The 24,280-nt window shown below is 37.5% G+C and overlaps 1 protein-coding gene and 1 long non-coding RNA gene across 5 annotated transcripts in view; one reads left to right on the forward strand and one right to left on the reverse strand.

Moving 5' to 3' along the window:
- The window catches only part of Col9a1 (collagen, type IX, alpha 1), an 88,046-nt gene that overhangs the window by 36,447 nt on the left and 27,319 nt on the right, over positions 1 to 24,280 (reverse strand). For all 4 annotated transcript variants that reach the window (XM_005404470.2, XM_005404469.2, XM_013504449.1 and 1 more), the window contains 18 exons: positions 23,307 to 23,360; positions 23,032 to 23,067; positions 21,045 to 21,068; positions 20,349 to 20,402; positions 19,001 to 19,054; positions 18,344 to 18,376; positions 17,622 to 17,678; positions 16,189 to 16,242; positions 11,397 to 11,450; positions 8,614 to 8,667; positions 5,501 to 5,554; positions 3,383 to 3,436; positions 3,229 to 3,282; positions 3,040 to 3,093; positions 2,561 to 2,614; positions 1,512 to 1,556; positions 418 to 471; positions 283 to 336 (listed from right to left, as the gene is read on the reverse strand). In XM_005404470.2, the coding sequence (XP_005404527.2) occupies positions 283 to 336; positions 418 to 471; positions 1,512 to 1,556; positions 2,561 to 2,614; positions 3,040 to 3,093; positions 3,229 to 3,282; positions 3,383 to 3,436; positions 5,501 to 5,554; positions 8,614 to 8,667; positions 11,397 to 11,450; positions 16,189 to 16,242; positions 17,622 to 17,678; positions 18,344 to 18,376; positions 19,001 to 19,054; positions 20,349 to 20,402; positions 21,045 to 21,068; positions 23,032 to 23,067; positions 23,307 to 23,360 (897 nt within the window). The remainder of the gene's footprint in view (positions 1 to 282; positions 337 to 417; positions 472 to 1,511; positions 1,557 to 2,560; positions 2,615 to 3,039; positions 3,094 to 3,228; positions 3,283 to 3,382; positions 3,437 to 5,500; positions 5,555 to 8,613; positions 8,668 to 11,396; positions 11,451 to 16,188; positions 16,243 to 17,621; positions 17,679 to 18,343; positions 18,377 to 19,000; positions 19,055 to 20,348; positions 20,403 to 21,044; positions 21,069 to 23,031; positions 23,068 to 23,306; positions 23,361 to 24,280) is intronic.
- Positions 308 to 1,308, forward strand: LOC102025365. Its single transcript, XR_263999.1, has 2 exons — positions 308 to 400; positions 783 to 1,308. It is a non-coding gene; the product is annotated as an uncharacterized LOC102025365 (long non-coding RNA).

Here is a 24,280-nt window from a genome sequence, read left to right on the forward strand (position 1 = left end):
GAGAGCAGAAGGGGTTATCATGCTTATCTTAATCATCTCATTTCCTTTTCTATTTTCTGAAAAGAAGATATGCTGTGAATCTAAATTGCATTCTTGTTTCACTATTCATTGGCGCTACCACAGGCCCAGCCATTAGAGTGCATCTGCGCATGCCCGGAAGTGAGAGGAAGTCTGCGCATGCCCAGATGTGGAAGGGCATCTGCGCATACCCGGGTGAAGGGAGGCCTGCCCAGCAGCACCAGGCAGCCCCTTTGGGAAGGCACTACCGGAAGGGGTACTCACCGGAAGCCCCCGGGGTCCTCGTGGTCCCACCTCTCCTGGAGGCCCCTGCTGGCCCTGTTACAGGAAAGACAGAAAAAGTTAACAGCCCCTCAAAACAACAGGCCGTAACTGGTGAAAGGTAAAATGGGATCTTACCGGTTTGCCTGAATTTCCCAGTTGACCAGGCTTCCCTGGGGCTCCTGTGTTACCCTAAAAGCAGGCAACATTTTTTAGAGTAACTCAGAATAATTGAGCATAATCATCAGTCCGACTCACCCAGCCCAGGTACTGCTTATAATTAAACAGACTTAACGTCCTCATTTCGCATGAAGAATTTGGGAGGACGAATACAAGAAAGTCCTTTAGATTCAAAATACTTTTAGTCCCAGAAGTATATTAAAGTCAAATGTCAAAAAAGGAAATGTTTTAGCTTTCATTGAAAGGAATCCCCTTCAACACGAGGGTTTTCCTTTCTTTATGATGTTAACTACATGTTTTTCCTTTACCACCCTCACCTTTAGTATGCTTCTTTGAGCCCTCGTGCCTCACACTGGCACTGTGAAATTTTTAAGGACCAAGCAGGCGTGAGGAAACAAGGAGACATGCTGTTGAGAAGCCCTGCAAGCCAAGTGCAAGGACAGCACATGCTGGAGATGCCACCTCCGTCCCCAGTGTCACACCGTCAGCCTGTTGGAGATCACGTCTGCACAAGATGGCATGCACCACTAAGATAGGAGGGCTGAGCTACGTACACCAACAGTGACTACTTGCTACACTGCAACACATTTTATCTGTTGCACTCTAAAGCAAAGCTGTATTTCACTCCTTTTGTGTACATCTTTCACCTATTGTTTTTAACTGCTTGCACTTTGGTTCTGTATAGAATATAAGCACTGGCTGACCTGTATGTGAACAAAATGCTTAATATCTTTTTCATTTCAGTTAAATTATCTTAATAATAATCACTGACATAAGCTCTGTGGCTTAATAATGTCTTCCTCATTTTAAGTAGCAAGGAACAATAAAACTTTCTCTATTTCTATGACATTTTCATGAAGCAAATCTAATCAGCAACTTTCTGCAGCTGGGAAAAGATTAGCATTCAAAGCTGGAAAGCTTTTACTTTTTATTTATTTCTCCCTGGGGTTAAACATAAAATAAAGGGTAGGCTGAGAATGTTAAAAATCGTGAAGAAAATATATTAATAAAGGAGTAAAGGAAAATATTAATTTAAAAGTTTAATCTTTTACCTTTTCACCAGAGACACCCTTTGCACCAGGAATTCCAGGTACACCCTAAAAGAATACATAGAGAATTTAGATTTTATCACCTCATCTGAGAAGGCCATGAGATGCCAAGCTGACTGCACATTGACAACCTCCGAGAGTTAGTGGGAGGGAGGTACTTCTTGATTCTCAAACTGAACCATTAGTTATAGAATCACCTGCAGTGGAAAGCCATTGTTTTACCGTATCTGGCTTGTTACGATGAGCACCCTCCAAGCAAATCTTACCTCTAAACTAAGGTTATTTTTGAAGGAAAAACTGCCAAACTAGACTCCATTCCCATTTTCAGGTCAATAGGAGATCTATTAGGCAGGGTAGATGCTACAGGGACCTACCAAGGTTTCCTGTACAGAATAATGAAATTACAGCTCAGTGATAATGCTGGAGTTTGTAGCAAAAAAAAAAAAAAGTGGCAGAATGATGCTAGGTTTCAGATGTGGTCCTAACAGTCTGATTATTTTTAAAATGTCAAATGTCACAACAAACTGGGGCCTGTCTTTGCTATCACATGGAATCCTTTATTAGCTTGAAATATTTGCCTTCAAAGAATCAAGCACACATCTGGTATAATCTACATGAATTTCCAGCTACATCAAAGTAGGAAAACACCATTTTGGATGCTTTAAAACATCACAGAATCCAAAAATGGTAACCTGTATGTACAGCATTCCCCAAAAGCACTCTCAATCCTCTTGTAGCTCAATCCTGCTAACAAAGCTCCAGGCCTGGTTAAAAGGAGGACCAACTATATAATATTAGCCCACTAACCAACGTTAGTAAAACAATATAAGGAAGAAAGTAAACTAAAAAGAGAAGACAGATCCAAAACATAGGTATGAGAAATTACTAGTTAATTAGAGAAAAAGCACAAAAATGTAAAACTATAAAAGTATAAAAGTAAAGCGTCATATCTTCCCTAGAATTTATCAACTTTTGTAACATGTCTCTGCCCCCAAATACCCATTTTTAAAATATGTATAAGCCAATGAACATTTAAAGAATCCAATACTTACTGGTAAACCCTGTAACCCTGCATCACCAGGAGGCCCAGTTTTCCCTGGCTCGCCCTGAAAATAAACAGTTTTTAATGCATCATTGAACCTGTATGAACTACTTCATTTCTTTTAAGAAAGGGAAAAACACAAGCCTTCTAAGTAAAAAGATTTTTCCAACAGCTGACCTTAAGTGCACTTTTAAAATGTAACTTAATGTGGAACGGTGCGGTGGGATGTAGGACATAAATTCAATCAAAACACACATTGTCTTCAGCCTACTTTCAAGGGTCCAATTTTACTGAGCTCCTAAAAGGAAGCAAACAAGTATGCTATTCTAAAAAGAATTTTGGATTTGACACTTGATTAAAAATTTAAAAGAGAAAGAAAGCCAAAGCTGGCTAAATAAGTCTCCTGGTCACGTTGTCATGGAAACTCTGTGTTCGTTTGGCTGGGACAGAGGCAGCCCCACTCACTCCTGGGCTAAGCCACACAGCTACCTTTGTTCCAGGCATTCCAGGTATCCCATCTCGGCCGTCCACTCCTGGCAAGCCCTAGGCACACACAAAGAAACACACTGTTTCTTAGAAATAACCACATTCTTCTTCCTTGCACTACTTTCTAAATTTGTATTACAGGTCAGTAATTACTTTGAAAATTGTGCATGGTACAAACATCTGAGGACTTACCGTGTCTCCTTTGGGTCCGGGGACTCCAGGAATTCCTCTAGAACCTTGAGGACCCTATAGTACAGAAGAGAAAGAAGAAACAACATGTCAAGCAAATAAGCAAAATCAGTGAAAAGCAGGATGCTTGTAGTGGTTAAGAGGAACTTGAACTCACTTTCTCTCCCTTGGGACCTGCTTCTCCTGGAGGTCCTCGCTGTCCTTGGTCACCCTGTATAAAATAAAATGTTAATATAAGCAAAAGTTATTTATTGGTAGACTTTTTAAAAATTAGAATGTATCATCGGTTTTACTTAACTATTACTCTTTGATCACAATGGCTTTGATCTATCGTGGATGCTTAGCTAAAGAAATGTTTTCATGAGGGATTGAAGCAAGGGAAGGGGAATGAGAAAAACATAATCAAATTACATCACATACAGGTACAAATTCCCTATGATGAATGTGATCATTGTAGATACCTAAAATGTACAAATAAAAATTTTTGGAAAAAAAGAAATGTTTTCATGAGCGATTGAAGCAAGGGAAGGGAAATGAGAAAAACGTAATCAAATTACATCACGTAACAGTTACAAATTCCCTATGATGAATGTAATCATTGTAGATACCTAAAATGTACCAATAAAAAATTTTGGAAAAAAAGAATTGTTTTCATAAAAATTATGTGGCCTTAAAAATTGATATTAATACAAGGAAAATTGAGCCTTGCATGTCCTTTGTTTTTATTTTAAATGCATAACACTTCTGTACTATTTGGACTCACACATAAAGTAAATTCAGTCCCACACTGCGGGTGACAACGTCAGTAACTTCATCAATGATTTAGATCTAGATGGCCTCCTAACACCCCAAGGGTCATAGACAAGACCTTTGGAAGGTGACTGGATTAGGAGGGCTTATAGCTGGCTTGCTGCTAGGAGGTGGGGCCTGTTGGATGAGGAGGGTCACTGTGGACATGACCCCAAAGATTCTGTCCCCCTCTCCAGCTAATCCCTTGACTCTGTCTGTTTACTGAGCACCATGACATGAGTAGCTCTCCCTCCGCTATGCCCCTCTGCCATGCTTTCTGCCTGGGCACCAATCCAACCATGGACTGTAACTCTGAGCCCAAATAAATGCCTTTAAATTATGACTGTCAGGTACTGTGTCTCAGAAGAAGCATGACAAAAATGATGAAGACAATCTATACTGACTAGAAAATTGACTAACTAGATAACTAGATAGTCTCATTCACAATTATGGTAGGTCAAGGGTTGGCTTTGTCACCAATATTTTTCCCATGTTATTTAATTCCCCATTTAATAATAATGATTTCTGTCAAAATTAGCCAATTAATATTGATATGGTATAAGTGGTAACAGATGAGAGGATGTATCTTCCTGAAACACAGCTTTTGTGAAAAATTGCTTAATCCTTCCAAAACCTTGAGTGCCTCTGTATTGCTACTAGAGCAGACGAAGTTGTTCAGAATAGCATCAAACATTCTCCACAGTGTGGTTCTACCTTATCTAGTGAATTTTGTCTTTTCAACACAAACTTTCCCATGCAGGCCGTGCCAGCCTCTCTGTGGGCACACTCAGCCCATGGCTACCAGCAGTGCCCTCCTGTACCTGGCTACCTTTCCTTCCAGAATGGCATTCCAGACCAACCTTTCACTGAAGTCCTCTAGCATGAGTTATTTTTGTTCCATGTTCTAGCACCTCATCTTTTAGCTCATCTTGAGTTACATTCTGTCTCTTGTGCTGGACCACACGGCCTTGATAGTTGGAAATTCTATCTTGCTTAAATTTTTTCTGTGCTATAAGTGATTAGTAATGGGTGGCTTTTATCTCTTTGCCTCCAAAAAAGGCTTAGGCAGCCTACATCGATGCATGTACATAAAGTAATTCAAATAGAAAACAATGAGGTCAGAATCCATAGAAGATGAAAAGGCTAGAACTACCCAGAAACGAGCATAAGATAGTTACTGTGACTCTAAGCATCTTGACAAAATGAAAGGAAAACATCAAACATAAATACTTAACAATATAACTTATCTGATTTAAAAAATATTCATATCAAAGAAACATTTTCCTGTGACCAAGAAGGAGATAATGGACCTTACCATGGCTTTTTAAATAAATACAAAATTATTGCTCATTTTTCCACATTAATTATTCATATATATAAGCTACTTGAACATACTGATATATATGTGGCAAAAAATTTTATTATTGCTAAAATATATGCATGTGTGCATGTGTGTCACTGGGTTTATAAAAGGAAAAGCACTTACAGGTGCACCAGGAAGACCTTGAGGTCCAGGTTCACCATCTAAGCCCCGAGCACCCTATAAAGAAAAAAACACAAACAAAGGAACTTGATATCAGTCACATATGTTCAGTGGTGTATCTATATTTCTATAGAAATGCACTAGCCAGACAAAAAGGTCTTGTGTTTGTAACAATACCATATTTGTCAGTGAACTCAGAATAGAATTTAATCAGACACTTCAGGTATGAAAAACTCATCACATCAACAGTATTTAAGCACCATCTTTGATAAAACTCTGAACAGCTTATATTAACACTGCACCCATTTGCTAATGCTCACAGGTACTAAATACACTGGTACTTCTACAGAGAACCTGACAAATCCATTAAAGGGGGCTTGGTGGCCACCCTCCGAGGTTCTCAGAATGTCCGTGGGACTCATTAACAGTGAAGGCCACAGGGCCACCCTCAGCAACAGTGGACTCCTAAATGCCACAGCTGTGAGGGGATTGCTGGGATGCTGGGTCTCGCCCCAGGATCTAGGGCAGAAAGTTTAACCACGTGACTCAGAAGAAAGAACCCGAGTATCCTGAGCATTCTAAGCAGCATCCTTCCCATTGAGCGTGTGATGGGTTCAGCTCCGGTACAGTGACCTCTTTTTTCAACAACAGACCACTCTACCACGCAATGGCACAAAAGCTGATCCACACCTTTGGAAGCCTAATTATCTGGACATGGTCTCTGGCTTGCCTACATATTATAAACATCACTTCCTCATTTTCATTATAAGAATCAAAATGCGATCTTTAAAACAAAATACAATGTGTTGGCATCTTTACATATGCTCTTTGACAAAAATAAAACTTCTACCTTTAAATTTTCTTATCTACAAAGTAAAGAATAAACCAAATAACAAACAGAATGAACCTAATGAGCTGGGTTGAGCAGAGTGGATGATAAAATAGATTGACAGCAGTTAATGAGTATTATATAGATGTCAGGCCAAGAAAGCCAGGTGGACAGCATCTGTAGTAAGAATTAAAACTCAGAAAACCCTTGATAGAAGGTTCAGACATAGGTAGAATCAAAGACAAAAGCACAACAGAAGCAGAAGGAAATTGTTTGATGCCTAAAAACTGGAACAGAGACATTCTACATTCATTAGGGAAGAAAGAATTACTTTGATTTTCTCTCTCTCTCTCTCTCTCTCTCTCTCTCTCTCTCTCCTGTTCAGAGTTAGCTCAGACCCAAACTGCTGTTACTAGGTAACCACTCCATGGTTGAGTTCACAAGGAGAGCTTTTTCTTTAAAGCAATTTGACAGAAATCAAGAGAAAAGAGGAATTTTGAAAAATACCGAATAGAAAAATACCTCAAATAAAGAGCATATCAAGAACAGTAATTGGCTTCAAAATGAAGGGTCACATATTTTAGGGGATGTTTTAATCCAGAGAAAGTGAAGGTCTAGCTATCAGCAACATCAAAATAAATGGGCTTTATGAACTAATAAAAGAAGAGATGCAAAATGTTACTTTAGGTAACACAAATATAGAAATATACAAGGCTAATATGTTGTTTTAAATTCAGTGCTTTTAGGACAGAAATATTAGAGATAAGATAGAAGAAGGAGGTAGGCAGAAAGAAAATAGAAAAAACAGAGAGGCTGAAAAAAAAAAGTAAAATTGAAATAAAAAATGGTAAATAAGCCAGACCATCAATCCACAAAACTATGCATCTCTTTGATTTAAAAAAGATTTCATTTCAGGTATGAGATTTTCAGGTATGAAGCATTAGCAGTGTGTGACCTCTAGGTATTTGTTAATAAAAGGCTCTGTGTTGCTATGTAGAACTGACCTATTTTTATCTTCATGGCTCTGAGAAGGTAGAGGCAGGTCGGACGAGGAGGGGCAACGATGATATTTAATTTTCCAAGGCCAATAAGCTGGTTTTCCCAACATTTACTTACTGAGATGTAAGCTAACTGTTTTCTGAGAGCGAAGCAAGACACACCCCTCATACACACACATAAAGGAAAACATTTCTGAAGGCCTTGTAAATGTGTGAGTATCATTCTTTCTCCTGCAATGTTGGCTCGGCCAACTTCATCCTTCACCATCAGTAGCACCCCACAGCATGGGCCAGGCATCCCACTGACCACCTTCCTGGGGCCTCCAGGTTCCCTTCTTCATCTGCAAGCCCTCCTGGACCTGCCTTCAGATTCACCAACATCTCCCTTGTTGGCCTTACACTTAGCTGTCTGCATATTCCTCTCTCAGTAAGTGACAAACCCCATGCAGGCCTTCTACCTCTGTAGATCTTCCTAGCAGCTTTGAGCAGTCCTTGCCATGGAAGTGCTAGGAAAATCTGCCTTCTGCAATTGGCTAAGGGTAGGCTGGGGTACTCTGCCCCAAGTGTATAAATGCAGTTTTCAACAGGGCCCCCTGGTTTGTGAGCCCAGGACACCAGGGCATCCTGGAAGGTAGCCTGCCTTTTTCCCTCCTTTCTTGCTGCCCTTGTCTCTGCCTTGCTTGGCCATAACCACTATAGGCTGTCAGTGTTCTCTGTGAAAACTGCTGAGAATGCTCAACAGACAAAGGCAATCCACTTACTCTAATTTCTCAAGAGAGCAGACATGCAGAATATAGTCCTCTGTATCCATAAGTTCCACAGCCGTGTATTCAATCAACCATGGATTACAAATATTTGGAGAATAATTGCTTCTACACCAAACATGTAAAGACATTTTTTCTTGTAATTATCCCCTAAATAATGCAGTGTAACAACTATTTACACAGCATAGGCTTTGTATTAGGGATTGTAAATTACCTAAAGGTGATTTAAAGGCTCACAAACTATATGCAAATAGTACTGCATGTTACATACGGGACTTGAGTGTTTGGTATTCTGGGTGAGGCTGGATCTTGTAAACAACCCCGTGAATACCAAGAGCGGACAATACGACAAGTATCATACATTCTGCTCATTTATGTCACCCATGCTTACAACAGAAATGTGAGACCCTAGCTACACAAAGCATCAAGTAAGAAATGACGTTGCTGCAAAAGTGATTGTTAAATGGCCATATTTTTAAATATTTAATACACTTTGATATTATATGATTACCATCACCATCTTACTTTTTCTCCTTTGTCCCCAAGTATGCCAGTGATGCCTCTCAAGCCTTGAGCTCCCTGAAAATAAAAAAGAAAAAGTTAATTATTCTAGTTAAAGCAAACATTTTTTAAAAGTCTTATCTCAGAAGCTGATGCAGAAGGAAGATGTTATCATAACCAAAAGTAATAAACAAACTGAAAAGAGACAAATTTTTCTTGTTTAGAAGGAAAATTCCAAGGAGAACCCTGAGGGCAAAATTATACTCAAATTCTGGAGGCTTATTCAAATATTTGACAGTTGAGTTCGCACAACTATTTGATAACCAAAAAATAAACATTATTAGCATAAGCAGAATTCTGATAATAGATTTAACTTATCTTTTAACTCATGTACAGAATTTTCGCTGCTATTCCATCATAGTTTATAACTTAGTTACATGGAACATGATTTTAAAACGAATAAGGGCTGGGGATATAGCTCAGCAACACAGCGCCTGCCTGGCAAGTGCGAGGTTGTGAGTTCAATTTCCAGTACCAAAAAAAAAAAAAAAAGGTTGAATATTTTTCCCCCTGATGTATGCCACCAAAAGTGGTACATTCCAAGAAAACCACAAAAGCCTGTGAACTAGAAATCAACCACATGTAGGCACTCTTCAGTGGTATTTCATTTTTATGATAAAAGGCATTCTGAATTCTTCCCTTGAAGTAGGAGGAACTCATCTCACCTCATCTCAGGCACAGGAGTGAACCATCCTAAAAATGTGGGGGTGCTGTGACTTGTAGAACACCTGCCAATCCTGAAACGTTGCCAGCTATATTCTTGGTCTATGCAGGAGAACTCCAGAAACAGACCTTGTTTGCTAAGGGTGAGCCTACGTGTCCCCTTAGGGGCATCTGTGGCCACATGCTTCATAGGAAAGAAGCTACTTTCTGGACATCTTGTAATTTTCCACACTGGTTTAAGATAAATTAGCTCTAGGCCAGTCATTTTCCTCATGTTCTTACTGGGAGAAAACAAGGCAAGTCCATGACCAACTCTTTATGCGTATCAGTCACACATTCTGTGTACTGCAGTCAGGGGAGCGTTGCAATGCAAATGTGAAGGATGATCCAGCTTAGGATAGCCACTCAGGATTTCAAGAGAAATGTAGCCATGTCAAGTTAAAGTTCTCTTTCTTGTATGGATCATTTACCAACTCTGGAGGTAATTCTACACAAAGAATTCAAAAAGTACGTGAGTCAATAGCAGTGGCATGAGAATCTCCACATGGCCTCTGAAAGTGACCACTTTGAGGGACATAGTTTTATATAAATATACCAAGAGGTATGTTTTTTAAATTGATGCATTACTATATATATGCATATATTCAAATATATATTACTGTATATATGTGCATATATATTCAAAAAGTGAACATTTGTGAATTCTATGGAAACGTTTTGACATCCCTACTCCCAAACACCAAAAGGACCAGAAACACTACTATTATCTCCCAAAGGACCAGAAACACTGCTATTATCTCCCAGGGAACTGCTTGGGCCATACACCACTCAACTTAATCTTTGAGAACTTTTGAATTGCTACTGAATTTTCATCATATTAAAAGCAAATCCAGGTATGGTGGTGCACACCTGTAATCCAAGCACTCTGGAAGGATGAGGTAGGAGGAACCCAAGTTGCAGCCTAGCCTGGTGGGCTAACTTAACAAATTAGCAAAACCCTCTCTAAAAATAAAAAATACACCGGGCTGGGGATGTAGCTCCATGCAAAGGTCCTAGGTTCAATCCACAGTACAAATGAAAATAAAAACTAATTTATACTATTCATCACTATCTCCCACCCATGAACTAGGGGCCCAGCCCCCTCTCTTTGCTCATCAGAGGCTCGGGCTAGGTGAGCTTCCAGAACAAACACTGGACTCCTCCATGGAGTCCCCTAAAATTTTCATGTGGTCTAAAACCAGAGCCCATTTCTTCCAGATTCCATGACTTGTTTCTGTTACCTTGACTTCCCTTAAATTCTAGGTAAAAACTAATGTGCACAGCTCCTTGATTCTTTTGGAAAAGGTTGGTTCCATGAACCAGCACTGGGCAGATAAAAGGTGTTCGTATTCCCTCACCCTTTAGCATAATACCTGAGCCTGTCTGTTACACGAGGTGTATCCAGGCTAGCTGCAATATTCAATGACTTTTCTACATCTAGTATTTCCATATTTTTCATCACTCATTTTGACAAGGAAATAGCAGAACAATTGCACATTACTGTAATCCAAAAATAACCTAACTTTTGACTTTGCAAACATTTTAAATTGAAGTACTTTGATGCCCAGGTACCTTAGATATTATTGCAGTAGTCCTCCTAAGCACAAGAGACTAACATTTTATTAAAGGACATGATTCTGAACAAATAATAATGTTCTAATAAAATGATTATGTGCAGGAACAAACTACATTACTCTTGTGGATTTGATACCTACTGCCTATTCTGGGTATACAAAATTTTCTCATGATATCATGTGACAGTGTCTTAGAACATAAAAGAGACATTATTATCTTGTGCTCAATATTTATTTTCATACTGCCTGGGCCTGGAGTCTATTAAATGAACATTTGTAATTGTATATACAATTTTTAGTGAAAATAGTCCTTTGAAAAGGTAGTTATCTCTCATTGTTGGCTTTGTGGGAAAAGAGAAAGCACTACATTGACATAATGTTATTAATCTACATGCTAAATAGAAAATGCTCCAAGAGTCATTGTAAAAAATATTTGTATATCCTAGTGAGATATTTTAAAAAATACTTTACTGGAGGTCCTTGAGCGCCAGCTTCTCCTGGTTCTCCCTGGTCACCTTCTTCACCCTAACAAAAAAAAATAGCACAAGAAACGTTTAAAATAGCAATGAGCAGAGAAGTGGACTTGGGTGTTAATTTGCTCCCTTAAATTATTTTTTGCGCATAGTCCAGAGCATAAAAAAAAATATGCAATATAATAACCATTATTAATTTCCTATCATCTTGTTTTGAAATTCTACATAGTTTTTATTGTTTTTTATCATTGTCTTTAAAATAAAAATAAATAAAAGAGCAAAAAGTATACCTCAAAAAAAATACACAAGTATATAAAAATAAAGTTCCCAAATCCCACCATTCAACCGTAAATACCAATGACATTTTGGATACTATTATTTCAAGGATTTCTAAAAAGAAAGAAAAAAAAAAGGAGGAATTAGAAAAAAGAAAACATGTATACACTTATGTTCCAAATGTGTGTGAGATGGTATACTGTTAAGAAAAATATGATTATTCTATGCAAATTTTCCCATAAACTATGGCATTCTTTAATTATGATTTATATTTTAGCTTTTCTTATTATAATATCTTACCATATACAACTTTTAATGTAGTTAAATTTGTCTTTTCTTTCATGAGTTATACCTTTGATGTCACTGATAGAAATACCTTTTCTGCTCCAAAATATAGAATTATTCAGCTGTATTTTCCTTTGAATAATGCTATCATTTAATTTCTTATGTTAAAACCTTTATCAGTATTTTATTTTCATGTAAATTGTAAAGTAGAAATTTATCTTTTTTCCAGAGAATTTCCACTTAGTTCAGTATCACTTATTGAATAATTGATACAGCCCACACAGGTCAGAAAATTCATCTTTCACATCCATTAAATTGTGAAATACAGTCCTAGCTGTTAATTTAGCCCTAGCTTCCTACTGTCCTGCAATGATCTGCTGTATGATGGTGCCAATGCCTTAGCATTTTAATTTTGAAATTTTGTAATAAATTCTCATCTCAGGTACATAGAATTGCGTTACCTTTGTTTTTCACTTATAGTTACTCTTATTTTCAGATTTCCTAAACATTTACTCCTCCAGATGAACCTTAGAATCATTGTGTAGATTGTCACAAAAATACAACTTGTTTTGTGTTCAGAGTGCATTCAGACTTTCTATCCTAGAAGTCATTGTATCTCCCTATCAGTCAAATGTTTTCCTTTTATTTTCGTGAGTAGAGTTTTCTTCTTTTCTTCATATTAAGATTGACTATTTGCTAAGTTTATATGCAGGTATTTTGACTTCTTAGTTGTTATTTCCAATGGAATCTTCTTTCATCATATTTTCTGTTACATTCACTTTTTGCTGCTTTATAATATTTAATACACATTAGAATGATAGGGTATTCCAAGAGGAAGTCTGACTCCTATCTCTAATGGAAAGATTACTTTATAGACTGAGAAAAGTTACTTTCCCTCTGATAAATATTTTATATTTTTATAATAGATATGCCACCTCCCTTTTTCTGTGGTAATAGATAACTTATGAAGTCAGTCATGAGAACAAGTCTTCATTTATAATTTAATGATGTACATAATATTATACTGAAACGCATTTCTACTGCATATTTCAACTAATTTTCTTGCTCCATAGACTAACATATTTAGAGATTTCACACACACACACACACACACACACACACACACACACATACACACACACACACAGTAACAGCAGTGTTAATGTAGAACATTTAGACATATAATGCTAGGTTATGTCTAAATCATTTGTACTTGTTTTTAAATGAGTTATAAGAGTATTGCATATTGGTTTTAGTCGCATAATTATAGTGAGATTCTATTCCATTAGGACCTATGATTGACAGTCGGGGTAGCAGTAACAGCTCCAGTTAAAAGCCCAGTGAATTAGCCAGTTCATGGATAATCACCACACATAGATCACTTGGTTTTTTTCCTACAAAACTATAAAATTAGCTACAAAAAAAATGCAGGCCTTCACAATTTTTCCAAGGCGGGGTAGGGTGTATTTTCCATAGACTTTCCATGAAACTTGGAGTAATATATTTGAGTTAAACATTTCACCTACCGATAAAAAGCACCACCTAACAGATAACCACATTTAAAACAACAAACTTAGGAATAGTAATTTACTATCACTTTTCTGAAAGATTTTTGAGTGAATGCTGATCTGCCATTTGAAGTTGTCAATACCATATTTAATTATTGAAATTTCCCATTTATTCCTATATTCAGAAACAATCTCAAAAATCTCCATTAACTAATTTGTAAAATATGTTCAAGGCAAATTTGTGAATGAGAAAGCGAGTTTAAGGCCTCCCCACTAATCTACATGATGCTACTTTCATTTGCGGTGTAGTCCAACTGTTAGCCTCTTAGGGTCCATTCTTCAATGAGCAGTTGTCACCCTATCTTACATCAGGTTTTCAAAGGCACCACTTAAAGTTCTGGGTGACACAAAAGTGTGAATTAAACTAATGGAATTTTCAACGACATGTAAAGAAAATCTCAGCAAGTTACATAGCACTGAAAAAGTAAGTGGCAAATTTCCCACTGAAAACCAAACCAAATTGGAGAGTCTAGATAACAACTAACTTGTGTAGGTACCAAAAATAATAGTTTGATGGAGAGTGGAGAGACCTTGATTGACAACTCCATCCCCAAATCCCATGAGAAGAAGGAGTAAACATTGCCCAAAGGAAAAAGAAGGGATACAGAGCCCTGAACATGCCAAAGTCTATTTTTTGAACATGATTTACTATTCATATTACTTCAGGGATATCATTTGATGTGTAATGCCATATTCTTGCATGCTTATTTTTATGGTTAGCTAACATTTTATTATATGAATGTCATACTCAATTTAGGCTTTTTTGTTTTGTTTTGTTTTGTTTTTTGTTTTGTTTTTCTCCGGTACTGGGAACCGAACTCACGACCTTGCGCTTGCCAGGCAGGCACTTTTGCCGCTGAGCTAAATCCCCAGCCCCGATTTAGGCTTTTAATTGAACATTTTTTCACCTTTATGCCCCAGCACTTAGAATAAAACTGGCAAATACTAGGTACTCAATAAATATCTGTTGAATTTTTTCCTTTTTATTTCTTCTTATTGTTGTTGTTTTTGTTTTGTTTCTTGGTTTAGATTGGTTTGGTTGGTACTGGGAATGAAACACAAGGCCTTCACACTGAACTGTATTCCAGCCTTTTCAAAAATTTTATTTTGAGACAAAGTCTCAGTAAGTTGTTCAAGTTGCCTCAAATCTGCAATCTCCCCATCTCAGCCTCCTGAAGTTCTAGGAACAGAAGCATGCACCAGTACACCTGGCAGAACTTTCAAAATTAAGATTCAGTGGGAGAATAAACATGCAGAGAAATCTCCAAAGTACTCATTTTATTTTTTTAATTTCTCCAATTTGACATTAGGGAGTCATCAATCACATTCCAGATAAATGCAATGCCTTCACAGCCTAAGTAACAAAAAAACTTTTAAAATAAATGTTCAAACTATAATAGGGTACAGAAAATTGGCCCATTTATCCTGATTATGTGAAGTTACTCAGCAAACTGATTTTAGCTCAGGAGTTCAAGGACATCAATGCTTAAAGACATGAATAAATGGCTTCTCTATCTCTTTACTTCCAAAGGGAAAACTGATCTTTTATTATTACCAGCTAAGGTATAGAAGAACACTAACTACCAAGTTTATAGGACCTGAATTAATAAGAATGGTCTGACTTGCCAAGCATGGTGGCACACACTTACAATCCTAGCACTCTGGGAAGCCAAGGCAAGAGGATCACAAGATCAAACCCAGCCTGAACAATCTAGTGACTTCATGAGACTCTGTCTCAAAATTAAAAAAAAAAATGTTTAAAAAGGCTGAGAATGTAGTTATGTGCAAAGGCCCCGCATTCAAACCCAAGTACCAAAACACAATAGCTTGAATTTGTATAATATCACAAAATTTACTAAGACAAAACCTCTACTATGCAAGAAGTAAAGTTCTTAGATATTTAGAGATGGTTTACCCAAGTAGATGCAGAAAATGGCAAATAGGTCACTTGCTCTAAATTTCAACCTTGGTTTTTCTGCAGGGCAAACCAGTTGTGCTATAAATTCCACATTTCTATCCAGAGAAGAGCTGGATTAGTTATCACCGACTCCAAGACTACTCAAAATCAAGGTCATTTGAAAAAGGTGTAAAAAGAAAAGAGGGAGACAGAAATTATTTCAGAACTGGAGACGAGAAGTTATAAGTCAGTTACCTATTTCTCTGTTTGCTAGTCTCAGGCACGCTTGCCCTAAAATTTTACAAGTGTCACAAAATTTTACTTTATGGGGAGGAACAACTAATTAAATGCCTATCCCACACAACAAGGAAAAAGTCTGAATAAGACAGATTTTAAAAGAAGGGAAAGAAAAGATAGCCACATAGGAAAAAAAAAAAACACCAAAATATCAGGTTCTTAATTTTTTTATAATTGAACAACTTCAGAACATTATGCTTAGTCAGAATATTAACATATCTGCTGCAAACACATCAATCATTATTTGAAAGAGAAGGGTGAAATATAAAATATGATTTTTTTTTGTTTTGTTTTGGTACCGGGAATCCAACTCAGGACCTTGCACTTGCCAGGCAGGAGCTTATGCCACTGAGCTATATCCCCGGCCCCTAAAATACGATATTTTATTATTCCTTATAATTGTTTGCAGCAGAAGTGACTACTACTGCCTAATCACAATTTGTCCACTAAATACCCATTTTCCTTACCTTGTGTCCTTGTCTTCCTGGTTCACCAATTTCTCCTTTAGCCCCTTTATGACCCTAACAAATGCAAAAATAAACAGACATATACATAAATAATATTACATCAGGTCTGACATTGAAAATGGTCAGGAGGCTAAGAAATGACCCTGCTGCCCTAAATCTATCCCCAGGTGCAACTAAGAAAAATGTTACATCACAAAGGAAATCACTGTCTTAAGTGATACTAACACCATCATATGCATCACAAATGACTCTTACTTGAAACACCAGTTTCATTTAATAGGTAAGCACGGTTCTATCATACAAAAGCTCTATTACAAGAGTCACTGAGACTTGCCTACTGTTGCCCTAAATTTCTTCTGAAGTTGGGTTCAGTGCCTTAAGTCTTCGCAAGTACCTATACTTAACTTTCTGAAGTGACAACCCTAATCCAGCTGACCGGGGTGTCCCTGCTTTCTAAGGGCTGAAAATCCTCCCATCGCCTCTGTCCCCACCTCCTTCTTAGAGCTGCAGGGTGGGCTGCCACGAGCCCAGGGTGTCTCCAGATGCCGCCTTTCTGAAGCCATGCAAGTGGCACAGAAAGCTCTCGGGGGTGGCAGGGGCTATGAGATGGAAAGGAGGTCCTGTCCCCTCCTGTCAGGCCACCCGTCTGAGCAGACATGTTCTATAGGGAGAGGCATAAGCCAAGCTGCAAAGCAAACGCTCCAAACTGAGTCTGCCAAAAGTTCTACCACTTGGAGTCTTTTAAGAAGTAAGACCCCAATCTAAACCGAAGTCTTCCATAGCTGAGGGTGCCTGCGAAAACTACCCCTACAGGAAACTCTGGAAAGCCAGTGGCTTGGGGCCCACGGTCTGGAATTTCTCACTCTTTTCAGTGTCAGAGAATAGACAGCAAATGCCACTGATCACCAGCACTGGGTATTTGTTTCTTGGGGTTTTTTATTTGTTTGTTTTGTTTGTATGGAATGTTTCAAAGCGATCACAATGGCAAAGTGAGAGAAAAAACACCTTCAGGAAAATCTCTTTTCCTGTTTATTTTGCAGTTTTTCCAATTCTTTAAAAAGTAAAATAGGCTCAAATACATTAGGTACACAGCCCCCCACCACATCCCACCACTCTTCCTTCCCGCAGGCAACCGCGCCCCTTCCCTGGGGTCTAGCGTCTCAAAAACCCAAAGTGTCCCACCAGCATTTCTCCTGTGAACGCAAACAGGCGTCAGTAATGAAGCACCATGTCTCAAGGGGAGCACTTGTCGCAGGCCCCCGCCAGAAATGCCACTCTGAATAACAGTGCAGACTCCGCCCAGAATCAGCAAGCACACACTTCACTAATCTATCCCAGTGGGGTCCCTGCACCAAAAGGCAAGTGCTTGAGGTAAAGGCTCCATTTCTTCTGTGGCTAATACTCTTGAAAATAAAATGAAACTGTCCTCTTACCCTCATGCCGGGTAGGCCTGGGTATCCGGAACGACCTGGTGGGCAGGCATTAGGACACTGCCAGGAGAGAAAATATAAACTAGAGCCTCCACTTTGTGATAAGGTAGAATTTTTACAAAGAGTTGAGTTTTAGAATCCCCATGAAATTAGTCATTAAATAATGCTGACTATCCCTTTCATTTATTTCATTTTTAAACTCACAAATATATCTGGCTTCCCAGAAAAATACAGAACATACAAGTACCCTCCCATGTATTCACTATTCAGATTGAAGAAATGGTAATATTTTGCCATATCTTCTTAATGTATTGACCACAATATTTATAGGCGACAGATTGTACCATGACCCTCTACCAGGATAGCCTTTTCCTGAGGTTGATACCTGCACACCAAATGGCCCCAAATTGCATTTAGTAGAGTTTAATACCATCACTATCAATAAAATTTCTCCTAAAATTGGAATACTCTAGTAAAAAGCATGTCTTCACCATAGAGCTAAAAATTATAGAAAAGCATATATATCTGCAATGAAACACTGCTATAGTCTACATTCAAGCCACCCACCCTCCAGTCCTACCAGTTCTCTCGCACCTGAATAAAAATACACAGAAGCATATTCCATATTGATAATTTTAAAGACAACTCATTGGAAGACTACCCAGTCTTTGAGTTAAAACTATGTTTTTGTTTTTGTTTTTTTTTTCAAAAAAAAAAAATCTTACCAGCGGATCTCCATCATGAAAGCCAATTGTTCCCTGAAGTAAATAAATATTACAGTTAAGAATATAATTAAATAGTTAATTCAAACCTAATAGTAATGGCAAGTCCACTAGGCAAAAATATACTAAGTATATTTGTTCCCTAAAATGCAAGGAAAAAATAGCAGCAGACAACATGCTAATATTCCAAAAGCTTAACTCATGCACAAATTCCTTTTGAAAACTGCTAAACTGCACAAGATTACTTTTGGGGGGTGACTATAAGGCGATGAAATGCCAAGCAGAGTAGAAACTAGGGAATTCTGACATGTAGATTAAAAATATGGTTACCTCTTATTTAAACTCCTATTTTTGAGTTGTTACTGTGACTAGTTCCTTTGAAAATGTTTCTTTTAAATGCCAAAGTTTTGAGCATTTGAGAAATCACAAGTGTCAAAGACTTCAAGTGCAATGAGTGAGACTTGCTTTGTGAAAGCCACCTCTTAAATTTCTTTTCTGTCTTTAAAAAGAGCAGCACTCTGAGCACATGGAAAAATCCATAGTTGTTTTGGGGATGTTAAAACAATGACTCAACTAACAGGTGCTTCAGGCTTGGTTTCTTGGGTTTCCTCAGCCCCTGCGCTAAGACACGAGGAGAAATTTAAGCTGTAGATAACTTACACTGGGGCCCGGGGGGCCGGGAGGGCCAGGTGGTCCTCTTCTCCCAGGGTCACCCTAAATCATTGAAAATTGTGACATGGTGGTTACTCAAACGGACAATTTCACAGTACCTAAAGCCAAAAGCTGGTGAGGCATGATAGAACAGCTTCCCTCAAAAGCCCTGCAGAGCTCAGTCATGCATAGATAGACCTGCCAATGAAGTCCAATTTGCCCCACAAGACCAGGACAGTAAATGAGTTCTAGTTTCATCCAGGTATAAAATAAAGCCAAAGGAGGCGTGGGGGAAAAGCAAAGCCAATTTTTCTCGACGGGATGGTCACTTTATCTACTCTGAAAACAAACCAGTAACCCTATGTATTTTTTTTTGGTTGAGTCACAGAGGAACTGGAACAGCAGATGGTGCTAGTGTCACTCAGCTACCAGCAAAAGAAAGCCCTTCCCCCGCCTGGAGCGATGGCCTACAGGTTCCCCGCTGCAAAGCCTGACTCTTGCTGCTACTGGGCACAAGGTCTGTCCCCTGGTCTGTCCCCACACTCTTGAAACAGACAGAAAAGCAAACACAGCTGAATTCAAATAAGTTATTCGGATTAAAATAGGTTCCGATTACTCGTAACATTCAGGGTTTACCCTTGGCATGTTTGCATTCTTAATGTTCTACATCAGAAAAGCCAGGTGTATCTTGCAATTATTTTGAACATACAATCATTTCGTTCCACTCAGTGGTTCAAATTTCACATACATTTGCAAACAGCACGCATAGAGCAGCTCAACATGTGTGTAACACATGACTTCCTCCTTCTGCAAATTTATAATCACCTACCTTCTCATAAAATCAACACTTCAGTATTTATGAAATGTTTACTGACTATCCCCACAAAGCAATTTTATCAGGAATTTGCTCTACGAAGTTCAGCTCCTTAATGTTTACAGTTAAATTCTGATTATCTGTTAACAGTCCATAGACATGTAGCTATAGATGATTCAGATACAGATATTCATAGATATCTCTAAGCTGTTTTGAAATTTCATGTGGAAAGCCTAACACACAAACCACTAGACCCCAACTCTAGCACAGTGTTTATAAAATAGGAGTAGCACTTTTTACTTAACACTCAATCTCAATGTTGGGAAGAAAAGTTTAGCTCAAAACTTCAGGTAAAAAATTAAAATCAGTCAGGAACAATGAGGTATATTACTTCTGACCCCCATCAACATTATGAACTGGAATAAAATCCATGTGCAGTTTTTGGTTTGCAGGAGGAAGCAGAGAGTCTGGTTAATTTGCTTCCACTAGCAACACCTTTTACTAGATCAGCAAATGTCTATGAAAATATACTGTGGTACTCACAATTGGTCCTACACGGCCAAGCTCTCCAGGGAGTCCTGCTGTCCCAGGAGGACCCTGAAGGCAACAAATCACAGTGACAATGTGATTTATGGATACTCTGACAGTCTATCATAACTGCTGTCAGATATGATAAATGACAGACTTAGGATTATGTGCTTGTGTTAGCTTTAGTTTCCAATAGTTTGATAACTCATTTGACCTACCTTTACTTAAAATAGGACAGAAATCTCATAAATTAATAGATATTTTGTTTAGCAGACCAGGGATGTTACTGTTAGTAGTAGCCACTTAAGATTATACAGATCCCATTAACTGCACTAATTAAAGCATCAGTTTAAGAGTAAGGTTAGAAGTTAAGAGATATAACATAGCTATACTACTGACTTCTGTCACTTTACTGAGAGGAACAGTTAGTGATTACTTATTTGATCAATCTTGCGTGTCTCTATTTGTTTTCCTGAGAAACCACTTTGAAGATATCAATACATAATACAGTAACTATTGTTAATTTCCTACCACTTTGTCTGTAACTCTGTATTGCATGTATTGTTCTTATGCTATTTTGTAAATGGACGTCTGTTAATATGTTTTCCTTCTTTGATTTTTTAAAATAAATTAAATTTATAGTAAAAAAAAAGTGAAGAAATAGGCCATTTTCATAGACTATGTAAAAATAAATGATGAAATGATACTTACTGGGGGGCCAGGAATACCACGGCCCTAAAAGATTAAAATAAAAATGTTATGGCATGTGGTTTACACTTAGTGTAAATGCAGACACAGACATAACTCAATACAATAACACACCATAAACTCTAACACTAAAAGAAATATATGATACACAGTCTAAAAAAAACCACTGCATAAGAGAAAAAAGCAAACACGGCTCTGCAAATTCCCTATGATGAATGTTATCATTACATATACCTAAAATGTACCAATAAAAAAAAAGAAGGTTGCAGCTTGGAAAAAAATAAAACAAAATAAAGAGAAGCTGGTGTAAGCCCCTCAGACATTCTCATGATGTCTGTGCTCATATTTTTCTAAGCTATTTTAAAAGAAAATCAAAGAAGCTATCTACTTGCCCTCAATGTTGTTCATGTTTTGTAATGGGAGAACTTACCATTGCTCATAAAGGCGTACATCTCCACCAAAGAGTCTATAGATTTTATTCATTTGTAGTTTTATCTAAGACATCTACATTGAAGACAATATAGTTCTGCAGTTTACAATAAAAGATTTTAGACATTCCCAAATAAGCAACCAGCACAAGGGAGAAAGGCAGGAGGTAAGGGGTCAGAAACACTTCTCTCTTTGATAAGGAGGCTATATTTTAGGCGCTAAATCTAGTAAATAGTTAAAACAAACTTGTGTCCCTCCTGAAGTAGCCTACAATGGGATCCTAATTTACTATGCTATTGATTTTAAAGCTAGTCAATCTATCTCCCTCTCCTTTACCCTTTGTATCGCTCTATCACCCCCAGACAGCACATACAAATTATTGAAACTATTCCTTGTCTCCTTATCTCCGATTTCTAGCACTGGATCTGCTGTGTCAAACTTAAAACTGAATATTATAACTACCTAGAATCCCTGTTCTCTCTTTTTGCTGTCTAATTTCAATTTTTCCCTTTGGGATCTCTCATTATTCTTTTTCTTTCATGGGTTTGAATAGCCTTTGTTCACCGATGTCTGTGATATCATTTGTATACTAGCTTATCAAGCCAGACTTAGTTTTCTAAAATATAAAGTGTCCTATGGAATCAACAAACACCCTCTGAGAAGATATTATTTCTAGTTATTTAGGCAACCAAAACAACTAGGAACTCCACATGGGCTGGATGCTTTAATAATAAGTGGAGTTTTTCAAAACATTCTTTGAACATTTTTATACATAGGTTAATTGGGGAAATAGTTGTATGCTTGAAAATATTGGCCAATAAATTACTTCATTATCAGAGACCTAGATGTTCATGAAATTTCACTAGCTATGAAAAAAGGAATCTATATAAGATGTTGAGACCTGAGCTCAAAAATATGAAAGACCAGCACACTGTTCACTTCTGAAACGGGCTTATAATGGAAAAATGGAGAGATGCAGAAATAAAGTAGGCAGTACAAATAAGCAAAAGAAATGAGAAGAAGCACAGATTAATAACAAGAGCCAAAGAGAGAGAGTGAGAGAGACAGAGAGACAGAGAGAAACAGAGACAGAGACAGAGAACTAGAAAGGAAAAGTAGCCTAAGAACCCAGTCCTCTTATACCTACCAATAACATAAACCTGAGGGGTTCTACTGTGTAGGGAGAGGCTAACCAGGCTATCAGGCAAGCGCTATTATCTCCTTAGTGGATCTTTTAATAGAGCTACTGGTGAAGAGTGGTGGGATTAAAGGTTTACACACTGAATACTCATCTGCTATTGTTACGCAAGTACTGATTTCTATCAGTAAAGCAGAGGAGTTGTCTATAAGTGCCACCTGAAAATAGGTACATGTATTTTAAACAGTACAATCAAAGTTCTCTAAAATGTTTCTACTCACAGCGTGGGAATTCTTACCATACCAGGTTAGTCCTTAAACCCTTTGTAATTTATATTATATAGAAAACTGCACAAAAATTTTCACACTAGCAGAATTTTACCTAAAGATAGATTTTCAGTTTTGTTACTTCACTGTTACTTACTGGGAATCCACGAGATCCAGGCACACCAGGTTCTCCCTAAAAATAAAAACAGCTTCACTGTATTTAGCTTTTTGTGTCATGAATATGTAAACAAGCAAACTGCATAAATATTGGAATCCCTAAAACACTCCATCCTGGCATTTTAAAGCACAACTCTGGCTGAAAAAGTACATCAGCTGCTGCATAGCTTATGTTAGTTGATCCAAAAACACTGCAATAAAATTTACTTTAGCATTTTATTAATACCAACAATTAATATTACATGGCCAACTTACTTTTTGTCCCCTTGGTCCAACAGATCCAGGGGATCCATCAGGTCCTGTTAATCCCTAACAAAGCAAGATCATGATGTTAGAACTATCATAACACCCTTTGGCAATCCACTGGGTGAAAACATTCTATTTTATTTGTTAATTTTCTGCAGGTCGCTGCATAAGTATAATGCCAGTATTTATAAGTAATGCCTTCCTATATTTTTACTCAAAGGTAACATTTAACATGAGATCTGCCTGCTATTTATTTTCTATTGATGAATTCTATCGTATTCCTAACTTACTGCTTATTGCATCATTTGTCACAGGGTTAAATAATGTAGCAGTTTTTCTATTTTGAGAAAACACAGTAGAACATTTCTATTGTTCTGATAACTAAGTCTGATTGTCTCACCCAGGTTTATGAACCTCTTTTATTTCATTTATAAAATAAAAACACCGTGTGGCTCTAGCTACAGGACAATACTGTCTTGAAAGTTAATAAAATGTTGCCTCAATAGAATTAAGCACAAATAATTTCATTGTTGTCTAATAGCCACCAAAGCCCTTGAGCTATCTTCTAGCAAAGACAACTGCTTCATGAAGAACATTAACTCTGAAGTCACATTATTGGAGTGCATGCATTTGTCTATATTACTTTCTTTACTTAAAAAAAAGAAAGGCCTAGTCAAGAATGTATGTTCACAAATACCACTTCCTGTGTATCTTTTAGCCTAGTACTATAAAATACACTTATAGATATCATGTTCAATACTAAAGCAGTTATTAAATATATCTTCTGAACATTATCATTGTTTCTACAAATACTTATTTTTATCATCATCCCTCAGTATAAAATAGATCTGAAAACATGATATACCTGTATAACCTGAATTGCTACATTTGGGGAAAATGTGTGTTTTTGCTTGTTGCTTCTCATTGCTTTGTTTTGCAAGTTAATATTGGAAATATACCTCCCTAAAGATAAATATGAGTAT

The sequence above is a fragment of the Chinchilla lanigera genome, unplaced genomic scaffold, assembly GCF_000276665.1.
Source record: "Chinchilla lanigera isolate Chin_1 unplaced genomic scaffold, ChiLan1.0 scaffold00087, whole genome shotgun sequence".
In the NCBI taxonomy this organism is placed as follows: Eukaryota; Metazoa; Chordata; class Mammalia; order Rodentia; family Chinchillidae; genus Chinchilla; species Chinchilla lanigera.